The 20,585-nt window shown below is 44.2% G+C and overlaps 1 protein-coding gene across 5 annotated transcripts in view; it reads left to right on the plus strand.

Annotated features, from left to right (window-relative positions):
- CNBD2 (cyclic nucleotide binding domain containing 2) overlaps nucleotides 1-20,585 on the plus strand; it is a 76,676-nt gene that overhangs the window by 42,464 nt on the left and 13,627 nt on the right. For all 5 annotated transcript variants that reach the window (XM_009216202.4, XM_021921099.2, XM_021921100.2 and 2 more), the window contains 3 exons: nucleotides 1,502-1,616; nucleotides 13,599-13,776; nucleotides 16,125-16,245. In XM_009216202.4, coding sequence (XP_009214466.1) covers nucleotides 1,502-1,616; nucleotides 13,599-13,776; nucleotides 16,125-16,245 — 414 coding nt within the window. The remainder of the gene's footprint in view (nucleotides 1-1,501; nucleotides 1,617-13,598; nucleotides 13,777-16,124; nucleotides 16,246-20,585) is intronic.

Genomic DNA, 20,585 nt, shown 5'->3' on the forward strand with positions numbered 1-20,585 from the left:
CTCCCAAAGTGCTGGGATTACAGGCTTGAGCCACCGCGCCCGGCCCTGGTTTGAATATTTTTAAACTTTTAATTTTGGAATAATTTTAAATTCATAGAAAAATTATAAGAATAGTACAAAGAACTCCTGTAGCTGGGACTACAGCCATGCACCACCATGCCCAGCTAATTCAGCTAATTTTTTTTTTTTTTTTTTTTTGAGACAGAGTTTCGCTCTTATTGCCCAGGCTGGAGTGCAATGGCGTGATCTTGGCTCACAGCAACCTCCGCCTCCTGGGTTCAAGCGATTCGATTCTCCTGCCTCAGCCTCCTGAGTAGCTGGGATTATAGGCATGCGCCACCATGCTTGGCTAATTTTGTATTTTGCATTTTTTTTTTTTTTTTGAGACGGAGTTTCGCTCTTGTTGCCCAGGCTGCAGTGCAATGACGCGATCTTGGCTCACTGCAACCTCCGCCTCCTGAGTTCAAGTGATTCTCCTGCCTCAGCCTCCCACGTAGCTGGGATTACAGGCATGCGCCACCGCACCCAGCTAATTTTGTATTTTTAGTAGAGAGGGGTTTTCTCCATGTTGGTCAGGCTGGTCTCGAACTCCCTACCTCAGGTGATCCGCCCGCCTCGGCCTCCCAAAGTGCTGGGATTACAGGCGTGATCCACCACGCCCAGCAATTTTGTAGTTTTAATAGAGACAGGGTTTCTCCATGTTAGTCAGGCTGGTCTTGACCTCCTGACCTCAGGTGATCCGCCTGCCTTAGCCTCCCAAAGTGCTAGGATTACAGGCGTGAGCCACCGCGCCAGATTAATTTTTGTATTTTTAGTAGAGACAAAATAATTTTGTGTTTTTGCCATGTTGGCCAGGCTGGTCTTGGACTCCTGGGCTCAAGTGATATTCCCACTTCAACCTCCCAAAGTGCTGGGGTTACAGGCCGTGAGCCACTGTGCCTGGCTTTTATTTAATTCTTATGCTTCTTCAGTTACTTGAACTTCTTATGGTAAGTAAATAATATTTTCATTAAAAAGATAGAAAGAAAAAAAAGAAGGAAGGAAGGAAGGAACGAATGAACGAACGAACTAGGCTGCGCGTGGTGGCTCACACCTGTAATCCCAGCACTTTGCGAGGTCGAGGCAGGTGGATCCTTGAGGTCAGGAGTTCGAGACCAGCCTGGCCAACATAGTGAAACCCCATATCTACTAAAAATACAAAAATTAGCCAGGCGTGGTGGCACATGTCTATAATCCCAGCTACTCAGGAGGCTGAGGCATGAGAATCACTTGAACTCAGGAGGCAGAGGTTGCAGTGGGCCGAGATTGCCCCATTGTATTCCAGCTTGGGTAACAAAGTAAGACTCCATCTTAAAACAAAAACAAAAACAAAAATCCTGAAACCACTTGCATTAAGCAAATAAAATGGGATAAGATGCAATTCAGAGAGATTTTCTTCAAAGCCTGGCCTGCCTGGAGCCTTAGGGGTTAACCCTTTTGCTGTGTCTCTTGCTGTGTTCAGGGCAGCTGTGAAGTCCTGCGGCTGTTGGACCTTGGTGCCTCCCCTTCCTACCACAGATGGGTCTGGCAGCACCTGGAGCTGATAGATGACAGGCCTCTGAAGACCCACCTGAGGGGTAAGCTGCCTGGCCCGCCTTACAGCAGGGGGCGCCTGGGCCCGTCCTGTTTCCAGTTCCCAGCCCGTAGAGCCTTAGAAATCTAGAGCCAGCCGGCCTGATAGCGTATCTCATCTGCACCCTTCTTCTACCAGTGGTGGAAACCTGGTCTGCAAGGCCCTGCCCTCCTTTCCAGCCCTTTTTTTTTTTTTTTTTGAGCCTTTTCCCTTTTGCTTTTCAGGTTTTCCCACGTGACCATCAACTCCTTGCCTCACATATCCCCCACCTATTTTTTTACCCAGCTCTCTTCTGCTTTTTAAAATTTACTTATTCTGTCTCTGGATTTGCCTATGATGGACTTTTCATATAAATAGCATCATACATTATGTGGCTTTTTGTGTCTGACTTCCTTCACTGAGCACCGTGTTTTCAAGGTCCATTTATGTCATAGCAGATATCATTTCTTCATTCTGTTTTATGGCTGAATAATATTCTAACGTATGCATATACCACATTTTTTTTGTCCACTTATCAGTTGGTGAACATTTGGATTGTTTTCACTTTTTGGCTGTTTTGAATAATGTTGCTATGAACATTTGTATACAAGTTTTTGTGTGAACATGTTTTTCAGTTCTCTTGGGTATTACCTATATGCCTAGCAGTGGAATTTCTGGGTCATATGGTATCTTAGTCAATTTTCTATTTCTATAGCTGAATATCTGAGACTGGGTAACTATTATAAAGAAAAGAAATGTATTTCTTATAGTGCTGGAGGCTAGGGAGTCTGAGGTCGAGGGGCTGCATCTGGTGAAGGACTTCTTGCTGGTGGGGACTCTTCAGAGACCCGGGGCAGCAAAGGGCATCACATGGAGAGGGAGCGCTTCTGTCTTTGAGATCTCAGACTACACATCCTTCCTTGAAGAAGTCTTCCTGATTTCTCATGCTGGACCAGATCTTCCATCCTCTGCTATATCCCATTCAAGTAACCTTCAAATACCATTCAAGTACCCTTCAAGTACCATTCAAGTACTCTTCCATGTTATATAACCCCACTGAAATCGTACAACTGAGTCTGAAATGCTTATTAAACATGTTTCCCTTGCTAGAATATAAGGTCTATGAGGGCTTTGTGTTCCCAGGACCTCGTATCATTCCTGGCATCTAGTAGGTACTCAGAAGCAAATTATAGGGTGAATGGATGAACATATTTCGGCTGCTGTGTGTGGTGTGGATACATCCCAGGCTGTGAATGTGTGTGCACTCTCCACAGCCTTATCCAAATTCATGTATCTAGTAACTAGTATGAATAACAGTGATCATTTATTGAATTCTAATTGTATGTGTATTGTATTGGGCTTGACTGTTTATACATATTGCATAACTCTCATAATAGCTCTCTTTTTGTTTTTTTTGTTTTTGTTTTTGTTTTTTTTTGGAAACAGAGTCTCACTCTGTTGCCCAGGCTAGAGTGCAGTGGTGCAGTCTCAGCTCACTGCAACCTCTCCTCCCAGGTTCAGGCAATTCTCCTGCCTCAGCTTCCTGAGCAGCTGGGATTACAGGCACACACCACCATGCCCAGCCAATTTTTGTATTTTTAGTACAGATGGAGTTTCAGTATGTTGGCCAGGCTGGTCTCGAACTCCTGACCTTAAGTGATCTGACTGCCTCGGCCTCCCAAAGTGTTGGGATTACAGGCATGAGCCACCACACCTGGCCTAATAACTCTTTAAGAAGGTATGATTGTACCATTTGACACATGAGGAAACTGGCTCATAGGGCAAATAAGTAGCAATGTAGGACTCTAGAGTTGGGATTCTAACCCAGGCACAACTGTTTCCAGAGCCCAGACTTTCTTGCCCTGATGAACATCTCCAGCCTTCTTCATTCTCCATTTCCTGTTGTTGGACATAGACATTGTCAAGTAGCAGCCTCTAGAACTGGCCAGGGTGATAACGAGGCTTCCTGATTCTAGGGTAGTATTGTTTCCATTCACAGCTCTGTGATGGCATTTTTATTTTTTTCCCCTTCCATCCTCTGCAGATCTTTTTGTGTCACCCACTTGGGTCAAGAACCCCAGCCCTCAACAGATATTTGCAGTGGCTCAGGTGTCTTATCTCTTACCTCATGCTCAGTACTGGCATGCTTCTCCCCACATCCCTTGAGATTGTAATCTATGTATCCTGGGCCCTCCTCCCCAAAGTCTGCCTTATAGATACAGCCAGTCCTCCTGAGATTAGAACTGAGGCCAACACAGGGAGGCAGAGGAGAAGGGTGGAAAAAGGAGAGGTTGGAGCTGAACGGAGCTCAGTTTGAGTCCCACTTATTAGCTGGGTAACTTTGGTGAGTACTCAAAGTCTCTGGGCGTGGTTTCTTCATATCAACCTTGGGTAGTGTCATGGTTGGGAGCATAGGCTCAGAGTCCACTGCTTGTGCTTGAATACAGGGTCCTTCTCTTATTAGTGATGTGATACTGGGCAAGTGACTCTATGTCCACGTGCATCAGTGCCCTCAGAGTCTGTAAAATGTAAATAATGGTCCCTACCTCATAGGATTGTAATGACATTGAGCAAATTAATATATAAAAACTCTTAGAACACTACCTGGCTGCATAGGCAGATGGCAGATGTTTGTTATCATTACCACACAGGCTACTAGGAAGGCCGAGTGAGATGATGTATGCATGAGGCCTTGTAAGTACTCAGTAAATGTTTCTTCTCACGTCAATTCTTGTTTGTCACTTTTCCACTGTCAATCCATCAGAGAAAAAGCTGCATCCCACAAATTTTGATATGTTGTATTTTCAATGTTATTCAGTTCAAAATACCTTTAAATTTCTCTTTTGGTTTCTTCTTTGACCCATGGACTATTTAGAAGAGTGTTTAGTTTCCAAACATTTGGGGGATTATCCAGCTATCTTTCTGTTATTGATTTCTTTTTTCTTTTTCTTTTCTTTTTTTTGAGAGGGAGTCTTGCTCTGTCACCCAGGCTGGAGTGCAGTGGTACAATCTTGGCTCACTTCTTGCTCCACCCCCCGGGTTCAAGCAATTCTCCTGTCTCAGCCTCCCGAGTACCTGGGATTACAGGCACGTGCCACCAAACCCGGCTAATTTTTGTATTTTTAGTAGAGACAGGGTTTCAGCATGTTGGCCAGGCTGGGCTTGAACTCCTGACCTCTGATGATCTGCCTGCCTCGGCCTCCCAAAGTGCTGGGATTATAGGCAAGAGCCACCGTGCCTGGCCTCTGTTATTGAATTCTAAGATAACATACTTTATATGATTTGAATCCTCCAAAATGTGTTAAAACTTGTTTTATGGTTCAGAATATAGTCTGTCTTGGTAAATGTTTCATTTGCATTTGAAAAAAACTTGCTGTTTCTGGGTGCAGTGTTCTATGAATGTTAAGTAGGTGAAGTTGGTTGATAGTATTGGTCAAGTCATCTGTATGCTTATAACTTTCTGTCTTCTTGCTCTATTAATTGTTAATAGAGGCCGGCATGGTGGCTCACGCCTATAATCCCAGCACTTTGGGAGGCTGAGGCGGGCAGATCACCTGAGGTCAGGAGTTCAAGACCAGCCTGGCCAACATATAGTGAAACCCCGTCTCTACTAAAATAATACAAAAATTAGCTGGGCATGGTGGCTCATGCCTGTAGTCCCAGCTACTTGGGAAGCTGAGGCAGGAGAATTGCTTGAACCCGGGAGGCAGAAGTTGCAGTAAGTCAAGATCATGCCACTGCACTCCAGTCTGAGTGACAGAGCAAGACTCGGTCTCACACACACACACACAAAATTCTTAATAGAGTTGTTAAAATCTCCAGCCATAGTTATAGATACATTTTTCTCCTTGTATTTCTGTCTGTTTTGCCTCATATATTTTGAACTCTTTTATTATATGCATAGATGTTTGGGATTAAACTCTTAATCATTATGAAATGAATTTATTTGTCCCTGGTAATATTCTTTGCTCTAAAACCTACTTTTTCTGATATAAATTCAGCCACTTCTTTTGATTTAATGTAGCTTCCTTTTGGTTAGTATTAGTTTGGTATATCTTTTTCCATCCTTTTGTGTTTAACCTATTTTTGTCTTTATATGTAAAAGTGAATTTCTTAAAGGCAGCATATAGTTGGGTCTTGCTTAAAAAAATCCTATCTGACAATCTGCCTTTTTATTGAGATGTCTAAATCATTGACATTTAATGTTAATATTGATTATGTTTGGATTTAACTCTACCATCTTGCTATTTTTTTTTCTATTTGTCACACCTATTCCCTTTTTATTCTGTTTTTCCTTGCCTTTTGGATTATGTATTTTGTATAATTCAATCTTATTTTCTTTGTTGGCTTATTAGCTGTTTGTGGTATTATTTTCATGGTTGCTTTATGATCGTTGTATATACTTTTAACTTATCACAGTCTACCTTTAAGTGATATTATACCACTTCATGTATAGAATCAGAACCTTACAACAATATATTTCCATTTTCTCCTCCTAGATATTATGCTATTGTGATATATTCTACTTTCTTGTATATTAAAAACCTTGGGTATTACTTTTGCTTTAAACAAGTATTTTTTTTTTTTTTTTTTGAGACAGAGTTTTGCTCCTGTTGCCCAGGCTGGAGTGTAATGGCACGATCTCGGCTCACTGCAACCTCCACCTCCTGGGTTCAAGTGATTCTCCTGCCTCAGCCTCCCTAGTAGCTGGGATTACAGGTGCCCGCCACCATGCCCAGCTAATTTTTTGTATTTTTAGTAGAGACAGGGTTTCACTATGTACGTTGGCCAGGCTGGTCTTGAACTCCTGACCTCAGGGGATCCACCCGCCTCAGCCTCCCTAAGTGCTGGGATTACAGGCGTCAGCCACTGCACCCAGCTTAAACAAGTATCTTTTAAGTATATTTAAAAAATAATAAGAAAAGACTTTTATATTAACCTACATAGTTACTATTTCTGATGTTCTTTGTTCCTTTGTGTAGATCCAGATTTCTACCTCATACCATTTCCTTCTGCCTGAAGTACTTCCTTTAACATTTCTTGTATTTCACGTCTGTTAGTGATGAATTATTTCAGCTTTTCTATGTCTGAAAACTATTTTATCTTCATTTTTGAAAGAAATTTTTGCTGGATATAAAATTCTAGGTTGACAGGTTTTTTTTCTTTCACTAGTTTAAAGATGTTGCATTAAAGCCTGTTTTTTGGCTTACATTGTTGTCAACAAGTCCGTTCACATTTTTATTTATTTGAGACATTTTCTGGCTTGCATTGTTTTCAACAAGAAGTCTGTTAACATTTTTATTTATTTATTTATTTATTTATTTATTTATTTATTTATTTACTGAGACAGAGTCTCACTCTGTTACACAGGCTGGAGTGCAATAGTGTGATCCTGGCTCACTGCAACCTCTACCTCCCCGGTTCAAGCGATTATCCTGCCTCAGCCTCCTGAATAGCTGGACTAGAGGCATGCGCTACCATACTTGGCTAATTTTTGTATTTGTTGTTGTTTGTTTCTGAGATGGAGTCTTGCTCTTGTCGCCCAGGCTGGAGTGCAATGGCACGACCTCGGCTAGCTGCAACCTCCGCCTCCCAGGTTCAAGTAATTCTTGTGCCTTGGCCTCACAAGTAGCTGGGATTATAGGTGCCCGCCACCACACCTAGCTAATTTTTGTATTTTTAGTAGAGATGGGGTTTCACCATGTTGGCCAGGCTGGTCTCAAACTCCTGACCTCAAGTTGATCCACCTGTCTTGGCTTCCCAAAGTGCTGGGATTACAGGCATGAGCCACCGCACCTGGCCAACATTTTTATTTTTGTATGACCTCTTTGTATAACCTTGTATATTTTCTGTACACAGGGTACCTTTTTGCTTTGGCTGATTTTGAATTTTTTTTATCAATAGTTTTAAGCAATTTGATTATGTTGTGCCTTGGTATAATTTTTGTCATGTTTCTGTGCTTGAGGTTCATTTAGTTTCTTGGATTCCTGGGTTTGTATTTTTTAAATCAGATTTGGAATATTTTGACCATTATTTTTTCAAAAAAGTTATTTGTCTTTCCCTCTCCTCCACTTTGAGAACTCCAATTACATGTATATTGCATTGCTATGTGTGTATTGGATTGCTGTGTTTCACAGCTCACTGATGTTCTGTTCATTTTTTTTTAATTCTTTTTTTTTCTTTGTGGCATTTTGGATAGTTTCTATTGCTATGTCTTCAAGTTTTCTAATCCTCCTTCTGCATTGTCTAATCTGCTGTTAATCCCACCTAGTGTACTTTTCATTTTAGACATTTTAGTTTTTATATCTCAAAGTTTGATTTGGGTCTTTTTATAATTTCCACAACTCTACTTAATATACACAATATTTTTTCCTTGGAATATAATTATAATAGCTGTTCCAATGCCCTTATGTACTAATTCTATCATATCTGTCACTTCTGAGTCAGTTTCAATTCATTTTTTTCCTCTTCATATGGTTTATATTTTCCTATTTCTTTGTATCCTTCATGATTTTTTAATAAGGTGCTAGAAAATGTGAATTTTGGGTACTGCATATTTGTTATTCCTGTAAATATTTCTGAACTTTGAGATGTAGTCACTTGGAAGTATTTTGATCTTTTCAAGACTAGCTTTTAAATTTGTTATGCGGGGTCAGAACAGTGTTTAATCTAGAGCTAATTTTCTCCCATTCATGAAGTAAAACCACTTTGTGTATTTCAGAATACCCCATGACTTGAGAGGTTTTCTATTCTAGTTATTGGGAACAGGACTATTTCTGGTCCTGTTTGAGCTCTGATGATTTATCCCTCTAATCATTTGGGGTGATTCTTTTTTTTTTTTTTTTTTTTTTTTTTTGAGACGGAGTCTCGCTCTTTCGCGCAGGCTGGAGTGCAGTGGCCGGATCTCAGCTCACTGCAAGCTCCGCCTCCCGGGTTGACGCCATTCTCCCGCCTCAGCCTCCGAGTAGCTGGGACTACAGGCGCCCGCCACCACGCCTGGCTAGTTTTTTGTATTTTTTAGTAGAGACGGGGTTTCACCGTGTTAGCCAGGATGGTCTCAATTTCCTGACCTCATGATCCGCCCGTCTCGGCCTCCCAAAGTGCTGGAATTACAGGCTTGAGCCACCGCGCCCGGCCCATTTGGGGTGATTCTTTCCCCAGCCTCGAGTAGTACACTATGTAATAAATTGCCCCAAAACTTAGCAACTTAAAATAACAGACATTTACTTCTCCCAATTTCTGTGAGTCAGAAATTTGGGCATAGCTTAGTTTGGTGCTTCTGACTCAAGATCTCTTATGACCCAGCTACTTGGGAGGCTGAGGCAGGAGGATCATTTGAGTCCAGGAATTCAAGACCAGCTTGGAAAACATAGCAGGACTCCATCTAAAAAAAAAAAAAAAGGCCAGGCGTGGTGGCTCACACCTGTAATCCCAGCACTTTGGGAGGCCGAGGTGGGTGGATCACAAGGTCAGGAGATCAAGACCATCCTGGCTAACACGGTGAAACCCCGGCTCTACTAAAAATACAAAACAATTAGCTGGGCCTGGTGGCGGGTGCCTGTAGTCCCAGCTACTCAGGAGGCTGAAAGCAGGAGAATGATGTGAACCCAGGAGGCGGAGCTTGCAGTGAGTGGAGATTGTGCAACTGCACTTCAGCCTGGGCGACAGAGTGAGACTCCATCTCAAGAAAAGAAAAAAAAAAACATCTCTTGAGGTTGCCATTGTCAGCCAGGGTTGTGGTTTCATCTGAAGGCTCCTCTGGGAGGGACCAACTTCCAAGCTAACTCACATGGCTATTGGCCAAGTGTCTGGCTTCATGGGTGTCTCTACAGGACTGTTTCATGACATGGTAGCTTGCTTCTCCAAGAATGAGAGAAAGCAACAGAGAATATGCCCAAGATGGAAGCCACCGTCTTTTTATAACCTAATCTCAGAAATAAAATCTCATCACTTCTGCTGTATCCTGTTATAAGTGAGACCAACCAACACTTAATGGGAGGGTATTACACAAGTGTGTGACTGGTAGGAGGTGGGGGTTACTGGCGGCCATCTCAGAGGCTGCCTACCACTGGTAGTTTCCCATTACACACTCAGCTGGACTTCAAGGGAAACTCTCTGCAGATCTTTGGAGTTCTGTCTTTATGCAGCTCTCTTCTCTCTGGTTCCCTGCTCTGTGGACTGTAGCTGCCTTGTCCTCCCCTATGTCTTCTGTCTCATCAATTCAAGGAGATTGCTCGGCTCCATCTGAATTCCCCCTCCCTGCCCCATGGCCCAGAAAATCTTTAGGCAGCAAGCTGAGGCAGTAGTAGGGCTCACCTCATTTGTTTTCTGTCTTGTGTGGATGATTGTCCTTTATTGCCTGATGTTCAATGTCTTTTTTTTTTTTTTTTTTTTGAGACAGGGTCTCACTCTGTCACCTAGGCTGGAGTGCAGTGACCCAATCATAGCTAATTGCAGCCCTGACCTCCTGGGCTCAGGCAGTCCTCCTGCCTATCCTGAGTAGCTGGGACTATAGGTGTGAGCCACCACGCCCACCTAATTTTTCATTTTTTTTGTAGAGATAGAGTCTCACCGTGTTGCTTAGGCTGGTGTTGAACTCCTGGCCTCAAGGGATCCTCCTACCTCAGCCTCCCAAAGTGCTGAGATTACAGGTGTGAGCCACCACACCCATCTTTCAATGTCTTTAAAACAATTTTTTTCATAAATGTTGTCCAATATTTTCAAGTAGAAGAGAAAATTTAGTCCCTGTTATTCCATCTTGGCTGGAAGCAAAAGCAGAAGTCTAGATCTGTGTTTTTAATAGTTGAGTTTTATTGTATTATATGCATATATCATTATTTAATTACCTTTTACAGATATTTTGAATTCTTTTTCAAATGTTTACCCTACTGTGGCAAATTTCCTGGTGTGCTTATCTTTGCATCTGTGTGCAAGGAAACGTATTAGACAAATTCTGAGAATTACTGGATCAAATAGTTCAGCAGTCCCCAACCTTTTTGGCACCAGAGACTGGTTTCGTGGAAGACAATTTTTTCACAGATGGGGGCAGGTGGTGACGGTTTTGGGATGAAACTGTTCCACCTCTGATCATCAGGCGTTAGATGGAGCACACAACCTAGATCCCTCTCATGCACAGTTCTCAACAGGGTTTGTGCTCCTGTGAGACTCTAATGCCGCCACTGATCTGACAGGAGGCGGAGCTCAGGTGGTAATGCTCATGCTCCCGCCACTCATCTCCTGCTGTGCAGCCTCATTCCTAACAGGCCATGGACCTGTACCAGTCCATGATAGATATTGTCGAAGTGCCTTTCCGAAAGATCAGTCTCAGAGCTTTTTATATGTATTTTGTTAAGCCAGATCTACTCCTTGTGGAATTTGGATTTATTCCCATTAACATTAATTTGAGGGGCCAGGCACGGTGGCTCACGCCTGTAATCCCAGCCCTTTGGGAGGCCAAGGTAGACAGATCACAAGGTCAGGAGGTTGAGATCATCCTGGCTAACACCATGAAACCCTGTCTTTACTAAAAATACAAAAAAATTAGCCAGGCGTGGTGGCGGGTGCCTGTAGAATGGTGTGAACCTGGGAGGTGGAGCTTGCAGTGAGCCGAGATCAAGCCACTGCACTCCAGCCTGGGCAACAGAGCAAGACCCCGTCTCAAAAACAAAAAAACAAAAACAAAACAAAACAAACAAACAAAAAACATTAATTTGAAGAGTTGATTCTCATACTGGAGATTTTTTTTTTTTTTTTTTTTTGAGATACAGTCTTGCCCTGTCACCCAGGCTGGAGTGCAATGGCACGATCTTGGCTCACTGCAACCTCTGCCTCCTGGGTTCAAGCAATTATCTTGCCTCAGCCTCTCAAGTAGCTGGGATTACAGGCATGCACCACCATGCCCAGCTAATTTTTTGTATCTTTAATAGAGATGGGATTTCACCATGTTGGCCAGGCTGGTCTCAAACTCCTGACCTTGTAATCTGCCCACCTCGGCCTCCCGAAGTGCTGCAATTATAGGCATGTGCCACCACACCCGGCTGGCGACCTCTTTTTTAATCAATGTTTTTTTGTTTTTTGTTTTTTTTTAAGATGGAGTCTTGCTCTGTCGCCCAGGCTAGAGTGCAGTGGCCGGATCTTAGCTCACTGCAAGCTCCGCCTCCCGGGTTTACACCATTCTCCTGCCTCAGCCTCCCGAGTAGCTGGGACTACAGGCACCCGCCACCTCACCCAGCTAGTTTTTTGTATTTTTTAGTAGAGACGGGGTTTCACCATGTCAGCCAGGATGGTCTCAATCTCCTGACCTTGTGATCTGCCCGTCTCGGCCTCCCAAAGTGCTGGATTACAGGCTTGAGCCGCTGCACCCGGCCATTAATCAAGGTTATTGATGTATAATTTTTATATAATAGAGTGCACATATTTTACGTGTATAGTTAAATGACAAATTAGAAAAAAAAATTCTTTTTGAGACAAGGTTTCACTTTGTCACCCAGTCTGGAGTTCTGTGGCATGAACACGGCTCAATACAACCTTGACCTCCCAGGCTCAAGTAATCCTCCCACCTCAGCCTCCTGAGTAGCTGGGACTTCAGGCATGTGCCACCACACCCTGCTAATTTTTGTATGTTTTGTAGAGACGGGGCTTTGCCATGTTGCCCAGACTGGTCTCAAACTCCTGAGCTCAAGCGATCCTCCTGCCTTGGCCTTCCAAAGCATGGGATTACAGTGGCGTGAGCCACTGCACCCAGCCATAGTTCCATGACAAATTTATACCTCTACAGGCAAGTTATAGAACATTTCCATCACCCTAAAAAGTTCCCTTGTGCCCCCTCCCAGTCAGTCTCTACCCCTCACCCCTGCCCTAGGCAACCACTGATTTGTTTTCTGTCATTATGGGTTAGATTTGTCTTCCTATGGTTTCATATAAATGAGATCATACAGTATGGACTCTTGTATCTGGCTTCTTTTACTTAGCATGCTGAGTAGTTTACTCCTTTTTATTTCTGAATTATATTTCCTTTGAGTTTTATTTTATTTTATTTTAAGAGATGAGGTCTTTCTATGTTGTCCAGGCTGAACTTGAGCTCCTAGGCTCAAGCAATCCTCCTACCTCAGCCTCCTGAGTAGCTAGAACTCAGGTGTGCACCGCTGCAACTGGCTCTTGGTGATCTTTCAAAATAACTCTCATGGAGGGCCTATTATATGCTGGCACTGTGTTAGGCATATCACATTCTTTATCTGTAATTCTTTTTTTTGAGGCAAAGTCTTACTGTTGCCCAGATTGGAACACAGTGTCATGAACACAGCTTACTACAGCCTCAACTTCCTGGGCTCACGCAATCCTTCCATCTCAGTGTCCCCAGTAGCTAGGGCTACAGGTGTGCACCAGCATGCCTGGCTAATTCTTTAAGTTTTTGTAGGGATGAAGTCTTGCCATGTTGCCTAGGCTGCTCTTGAACTCCTGGGCTCAAGTGACCATCTACTTCAGCCTCCCAAAGTGCTGGGATTACAAACGTGAACTACCATGCCCAGCCTGTAATTCTTATAATAGTTCTATGAGGGCTGTAATGACTTGTCTGAGGTTCCATGACCAGTCATCCATTTATCTTTTATTGCTGACCCTGCCCCAATTTGAAAGCCCAGTTTGAATGCCAGGATAAATATGGTCTGTTAATGGAATGATAGGAGCTTTGAATCCAAGAGACCTGAGTTCAAATCCAAGCTTTAACCTTTTTCTGGGTGACTTGAGCTCTCTGCTGTTCATCTTATCTCTTAAAGTACGTTAATCACCCTTCTCCAGATGTAATGGATGTAAAGGCTCTAGCGCAGGGCCTGCCACCCAGGGACATTGCATGGAGGCCACAGTGTTTTATCTTTCTTTTTTTAAAAAAAAATTTCCCCATGTGCTAGACCATCCAGGCAGATTCCTGTGATAAGCTTCAACTACTACCACCATAACCGTCATTATTGCAAAGATCCATAAGTATCTTTTCCTGTGCTTTCTCTAACAGAATACTCTCCTATGGAAAGATTTAAGGAATTCCAGATCAAGTCATATCCTCTACAAGACTTTAGCTCCTTGAAACTTCTGCATCTCAAAAAAGCCTGGGGGTTACAGGGGACGAGCTTCAGCAGGAAGATCGGAACCTCAGGAGACACTCTCCCCAAGATGCTGGGCCCGAAGATCCAGTAAGCTCAGCCCTTGGCAGATAGACGGGTCCAGACTGTGGTTGCAAAGAGAGATAGTACTTATATGGCAGAATGTTGGGGATGCTGGAGAGGGGGCAAAGGTGGAGGACACAGGTCAATCCCAAAGGGTTGTGCATGAGGCAGCCTAGAGATGTCCTGGGTCTGAGAGCCAGGACCTGCATTCTCCACCTGTAACTCACAAGGCTACTTCAGGCATTCAGCCACGTCTTTTCTCAGGGCCTCAGTACCCCATTTAAGGAAGAAGGGACTGGACAGATCTTCCGGCTCTGACATTCTGTCGGTCTGTGTGTTTCTGGGCTGTTTTGATTCTGAGCTGCTTCAGAAAATTCTGTCCATCTAAGGAAGGCAGTTATAGCACAGTAGATAAGAGCCTGTGTTTGGAATTAATCCTGGCTTGGCCACTTATTTTAGCTCTGTGTCCCCAGGCAAGGGACTTGACCTCTCTAGGCTGTATTTCTTGGTAGATAATAGCATCTAAGTCTTGGGGTTGTTGCAAGCCAGCAGTTAAATGAGATACTGATAATTATAGTTAACACTTACAGAATACTTTTTGTAGCTGGGCATAGTGGCACATACCTGTAATCCTAGCTACTCAGGAGGCTGACACAGGAGGATCACTTGAGCCTAGGAAGTTGAGGCTGCAGTGAGCTGTGATCATGTCACTGTACCCCAGCCTGGGCAACACAGCAAGACCCTGTCTCTTAAAAAAAAAAAAAAAAGGAAAGAAAACAGGCTGGGCATGGTGGCTCATGCCTGTAATCTCAGCACTTTGGGAGGCTGAGGCGGGCGGATCACCTGAGGTCAGGGGTTCGCAACCAGCCTGGCCAACATGGTAAAACCCTATCTCCACTAAAAATACAAAAATTAGCTGGGTGTGATGGCAGGCGCCTGTAGTTCCAGCTACTTGGGAGGCTGAGGCACAACAATCACTTGAACCCAGGAGGCGGAGGTTGCAATGAGCTGTGATCATGCCACTGTACTTCAGCCTGGGCAACAGAGCCAGACTTCATCTCAAAACAAAACAAAACCCCTTTTCAGTGCCTAGTACTGAATTATCTAATTTAATCTCCATAACAACTCTACGAGTACTATTATAATCATTCCCATTTTTCAGGTGAGAAAACCAAGGTACAGAGAGGGGTTAAGTTGCTTGTTCCAGTTTGCACAGGTGGAAAGTGGCAGAGCCAGGACTCAAACCTGAGCAGCTCAGTGTTGTTATCAGTGCGATTGTCACAACTGGTATGAGGCGGATGCACACTGGGTGCTGTGCTTTTGTTTTTTCTGGTGAGGATGAAGAGCGGAAGATGAGACTCAGTGGGGACCACCCTAGAAGCAGCTCACTGCTGGGTCCAGAGGAGCACAGCCCCCATCCCTGCTACTTTTGAAACTGAAGTGTCATAATGAGACTAACAATGGCACCAGTGTCAAAATCCCTGCATTCCTGCAAGGGCCACTTCATGTGAGTCCTTTGCCTGTTAACATTTCCAAGCTGCTGGCCTCCATAACGAGCACCCTGTCACTTTTGAGCTGTGATGGATAATCCTTCCGAAGAATCTAGGTTGCAGTGAGCCAAGATTGTGCCACTGCACTCCAGCCTGGGCAACAAGAGCAAAACTCCATCTCAAAAAAAAAAAAAAGAAAAGAAAAGAAAAGAAATTTCTTCCTCTTGACTGGGCGCAGTAGTTCATGCCTATAATCCCAGCACTCTGGGAGGCCAAAGCGGCCAGATCACTTGAGGCCAGGAGTTTGAGACCAGCCTGGGCAACATGGTGAAACCCTGTCTCTGCTAAAAATTAGCCGGGCATGGTGGTAGGCACCTGTAGTCCCAGCTACTTGGGAGGCTGAGGCAAGAGTATCACTTGAAACCCAGAAGTAGAGGTTTCAGTGGGCAGAGATCCCATCAGTGCCCTCGAGCCTGGTGACAGAGTGAGACTCTGTCTCAAAGAAAAAAAAAGAAAGAAAAAAGAAAGAAATTCTTTCCTCATGCTGGGCATGAGAGGGCCAGCCTGGACTTCCCACCCAGTAGGCCTGGCATGGCTGCATGGGATCATCAGCCCCTGCCTCCAGGAGAACAGCCCTCAGGTGTTTAAGGGGAGGGCCTGTATCACCTTCCTCTCCCTAGTCTCCTCTTCTGCACCCTTCAATTCCTGACAATGGGAGTCAAGTCTCTTCCAGGGCTTGATTTTGAGTTTTCTCGCCTTCTGGGGAGTTGTGAATTCCCCAGGGAGGGGAGTCCTCCATGTGCAGAAGAGTGAGGGCTGATTAGCTAGGGCCTCAGGAGCAGACTGTGTTACAGATGAGCTCTCTAACAAGCTGTCACATTTCAGATCCAGGCCTGTTCAGTCGATCAAATGTGCCATGATCAATACCAAGCTTGGTGAGCTCCCCAAGGAGGCTGCAGTGGGGGCCTACATGAAGGTGCACACTGTGGAGCAGGGAGAAATTTTGGTGAGTATGCCAAGAGCTTTGTTCACCACGGAGTATGTAACACAAATGGGCTGGAATGTTAAGTAATGACAGTAAAGGTTTAAAAACACTTCCCTCCATATTTGATGATATCAAGGAATTGTGTTGATTTGTAAAGATGTGATAAGAGTAGGCCTGGCACAGTGGCTCACACCTGTAATCCCAGCACTATAGGAGACCGAGGTGGGCAGATCACAAGGTCAGGAGTTTGAGACCAGCCTGGCCAACATGGTGAAACCCTGTGTCTACTAAAAATATAAAAATTAGCCGGGCGTGGTGCGCCTGTGATCCCAACTGAATCCAGGAACAAGGCAAAGATGTTCCCTCTTACCACTCCTATTCAACACTGTACTGAAAGCCCTAGCTAGTCCATTCAAGAAAAGGAAATAAAAGGCATACAGATTGGGAAGGAAGAAATAAAACTATCTTTGTTTGCAGATAACATTATTGTCTATGTAGATAATTCCAAACAATTTTTTAAAAAAGAAAAACCTCCTGAAACTAATGAGATTATATAGCAAAGTCACAGGATACAAGATTAATATACGAGAGTCCATTGCTTTACTTATACCAGTGATGAACAATTGGAATTTGACATTAAAAAACACAATACCAGCTAGGCACAGTAGCCCCAGCACTTTGGGAGGCTGAAGGTGGGTGGATCACTTGAGGTCAAGACCAGCCTGGCCAACATGGTGAAATCTCGTCTCTGCTAAAAATACAAAAATTAGCTGGGGCCCAGGCATGGTGGCTCACACCTGTAATCCCAGCACTTTGGGAGGCTGAGGCAGATTGGATCACTTGAGGTCAGGAGTTCAAGACCAGCCTGGCCAACATGGTGAAACCCCATCTCTACTAATAATACAAAAATTAGCCAGGCATGGTGGCACGCACCTATAATCCCAGCTGCTCGGGAGGCTGAGGCAGGAGAATCACTTGAACCTGGGAGGCGGAGGTTGCAGTGAGCTGAGATCGTGCCATTGCACTAAAGCCTGGGCGACAAGAGTGAAACTCCATCTCCACAAAAAAAAAAACACCCAAACCAAAACGCCAGGTGTAGTGGCGGGCACCTGAAATCCCACCTGTTTGGGAGACTGAAGCACAAGAGTTGCTTGAATTCGGGAGGCAGAGGTTGAAGTGAGCCGTGATTGTGCCACTGCACTCCGCTTGGGTGACAAGAGCAAAACTCCATCTCAAAAAAAAAAAAAAAAAATTAATAACAAATCCATAAATTACCTAATATTTTTACAGAATCTAATTTCTAAAGAATTCAATTTCTAGGCCAGGCGCGGTGGCTCATGCCTGTAATCCCAACACTTTGGGAGGCCAATGCGGGTGGATCACCTGAGGTTGGGAGTTCAAGACCAGCCTGACCAACATGGAGAAACCCCGTCTCTACTAAAAATGCAAAATTAGCTAGGCGTGGTGGACACCTGTAATCCCGGCTATTTGGGAGGCTGAGTCAGGAGAATTGCTTGAACCCAGGAGGTGGAGGTTGCGATGAGCCAAGATGGCGCCATTGCACTCCAGCCTGGGCAACAATAGCGAAACTCCGTCTCAAAAAAAAAAAAAAAAAAAACAATTTCTAAGGAATTCATTATGAAAAGGCTAAATATTGCATGATTCCAATTCTATGACATTCTGGAAAAGAAAAACACTATGGAGATAGTAAAATTATCAGTGGTTGCAAGAGGTTTGGAGTTCAGGAGATGGGATGAATAGGTGAAGCACAGGGGACTTTTAGGGCAGTAAAATTATTCTCTATGGTACTGTAATGGTGGATACAAAAGCATTTGTCAAAACCCATTTAATTTTACAGCACAAAAAGTGAATCTTAATGTATGCAATTTGTTAAAACAGAAAAAAATCAGCTGGGCGTGGTGGTTCACACCTGTAATCCCAGCACTTTGGGAGGCTGAGGCAGGCGGATCACAAGGTCATCAAGATCATCCTGGCTAACACGGTGAAACCCCATCTCTACTAAAAATACAAAAAATTAGCCGGGCATGGTGGCAGTCGCCTGTGGTCCCAGCTACTCTTGAGGCTGAGGCAGGAGAATGATGTGAACCCAGGAGGTGGAGCTTGCAGTGAGCAGAGATAGCACCACTGCATTCCAACCTGGGTGACAGAGCAAGACTCCGTCTCGAAAAAAAGAAAAAAGAAAAAAATCATCTAGGAGGTCAGTGGATCCTAGGAAGGAATACAAACTATGACAAGATAATCTAACCATTACAAATGTATGAAACAATCTCTGTGAAGCAGTTGGGGGAAAAGATGCTGACTTAAGTAACTTTGGAAATGAGTGGAGTTGGTAAGACTAAAGCGAAAGGAACTGTGTCTGAGCACTGTGCCCTAGTGATAAAACTGTTTCTCATGAAGTTGTGGATTAACAATACTTCTACTACTATACATGTACACAGTGTTAACACTGAAATAAATCAGTTCAGTAAATGGATGGCAGAGGGTGGGAGCCAGGTTTTTCACAATTTAAGCAGGAATGTATAGAAAGCAGGGGGAGCCTAGAATGCTCCATGTAGTAATGGATTAGAGTTGAAAACATCAGTAGATACTCAAATTTAGCTCAATATATACTTACAGATAATTATGTATAGAAATATATGTGTAGGTGGGTCAGGCATGGTGGTTCACGCCTGTAATCCCAGCACTTTGGGAGGCTGAGGTGGGCGGATCACAAGGTCAGGAGATCGAGACCATCCTGGCTAATACTGTGAAACCCCATCTCTATTAAAAATACAAAAAAATTAGCTTGGCCTGATGGCGGGCGCCTGTAGTCCCAGCTACTCGGGAGGCTGAGGCAGGAGAATGGCAGGAACCCGGGAGGCAGAGCTTGCAGTGAGCGGAGATCGCGCCACTGCACGTCAGCCTGGGTGACAGAGCGAGACTCCATCTCGGGAAAAAAAAAAAAGAAATATGTATGGGTATGGTTAGAAACATACAACTGTTTTGCTCTGTCAGATAATAGGGCCTAAAAGAAATGATACCCTTCCAGCAATGAGCACACTTAGCACTTGGATCTTGGTTGGTTGGTTGGTTGCTTGGTTTCTTTCTTTCCTTCTTTCTTTTTTTTTTGTTTTTTGAGACAGAGTCTTGCTCTGTCACCCAGGCTGGAATGCAGTGGTGCCATCTTGGCTCACTGCAACCTCTGCCTCCTGGGTTCAAGTGATTCTTCTGCCTCAGGCTCCCGAGTAGCTGGGATTATAGGTGCCCGCCACCATGTCTGGCTAATTTTTTGTATTTTTAGTACAGGTGGGGTTTCGCCATGTTGGCCGGGTTGGTCTCGAACTCCTGACCTCGTGATCCACCCACCTCAGCCTACCAAAGTGCTGGGAATATAGGCGTAAGCCACTGTGCCCGAACTCTTTTATTCTTCTTAAGAGACAAGGTCTTGCTCTGTCACTCAGGTTGGAGTGCAGTGGCGAGTGATCATGGGTCACTGCAGCCTTGAACTCCTGGGCCCAACCAATGCTCTCACCTGAGTATTGTGAATAGCTGAGACTGCAGGTGTGTGCTGCCATGCCCAACTAATTTTTTTATTTTTTGTTAGAGACAGGGTCTCACTATATTGCCCAGGCTGGTCTGGAACTCCTGGCCTCAAGCAATACTCCCACTTTGGCCTCCCAAAGGGCTGGGATTACAGGCGTGAACCATCGTGCCTGGCCTCCATACTGTTTTTCATAAAGGCTGTCCTAATTTATATTCCCACCAATAACGTTTGAGGGTTCCCTTTTTTCCAATCTTTGCCAACATTTGTCATATTTTGTCTTTTTGATAGTAATCGTTTTAACAGGTATAACTCAATATCTCATTGGATTTTCACTTTGCATTTCCATGATGATCAGTGATGTTGAGCATTTTTTTCATATACCTGTTGGTCATTTGTATGTCTTCCTTTGAGAAATGTCTATTCAGAGTTTTTGCCCACTTCTTTTTTTTTTTTTTTTTTTTTTTTTTTGAGACGGTGTCTTGCTCTGTCGCCCGGGCTGGAGTGCAGTGGCCGGATCTCAGCTCACTGCAAGTTCCACCTCCCGGGTTTACGCCATTCTCCTGCCTCAGCCTCCCGAGTAGCTGGGATTACAGGCGCCCACCACCTCGCCTGGCTAGGTTTTTTTTGTATTTTCTAGTAGAGACGGGGTTTTACCGTGTTAGCCAGGATGGTCTCGATCTTCTGACCTCGTGATCCGCCCGTCTCGGCCTCCCAAAGTGCTGGGATTACAGGCTTGAGCCACCACGCCCGGCCTTTGCCCACTTCTTAACCAGGCTATTTGATTTCTTGAGACTGTGTTGTCTAAGTTCGTTATACA

Source organism: Papio anubis, chromosome 16 (genome assembly GCF_008728515.1).
Source record: "Papio anubis isolate 15944 chromosome 16, Panubis1.0, whole genome shotgun sequence".
NCBI classification, from domain to species: domain Eukaryota; kingdom Metazoa; phylum Chordata; class Mammalia; order Primates; family Cercopithecidae; genus Papio; species Papio anubis.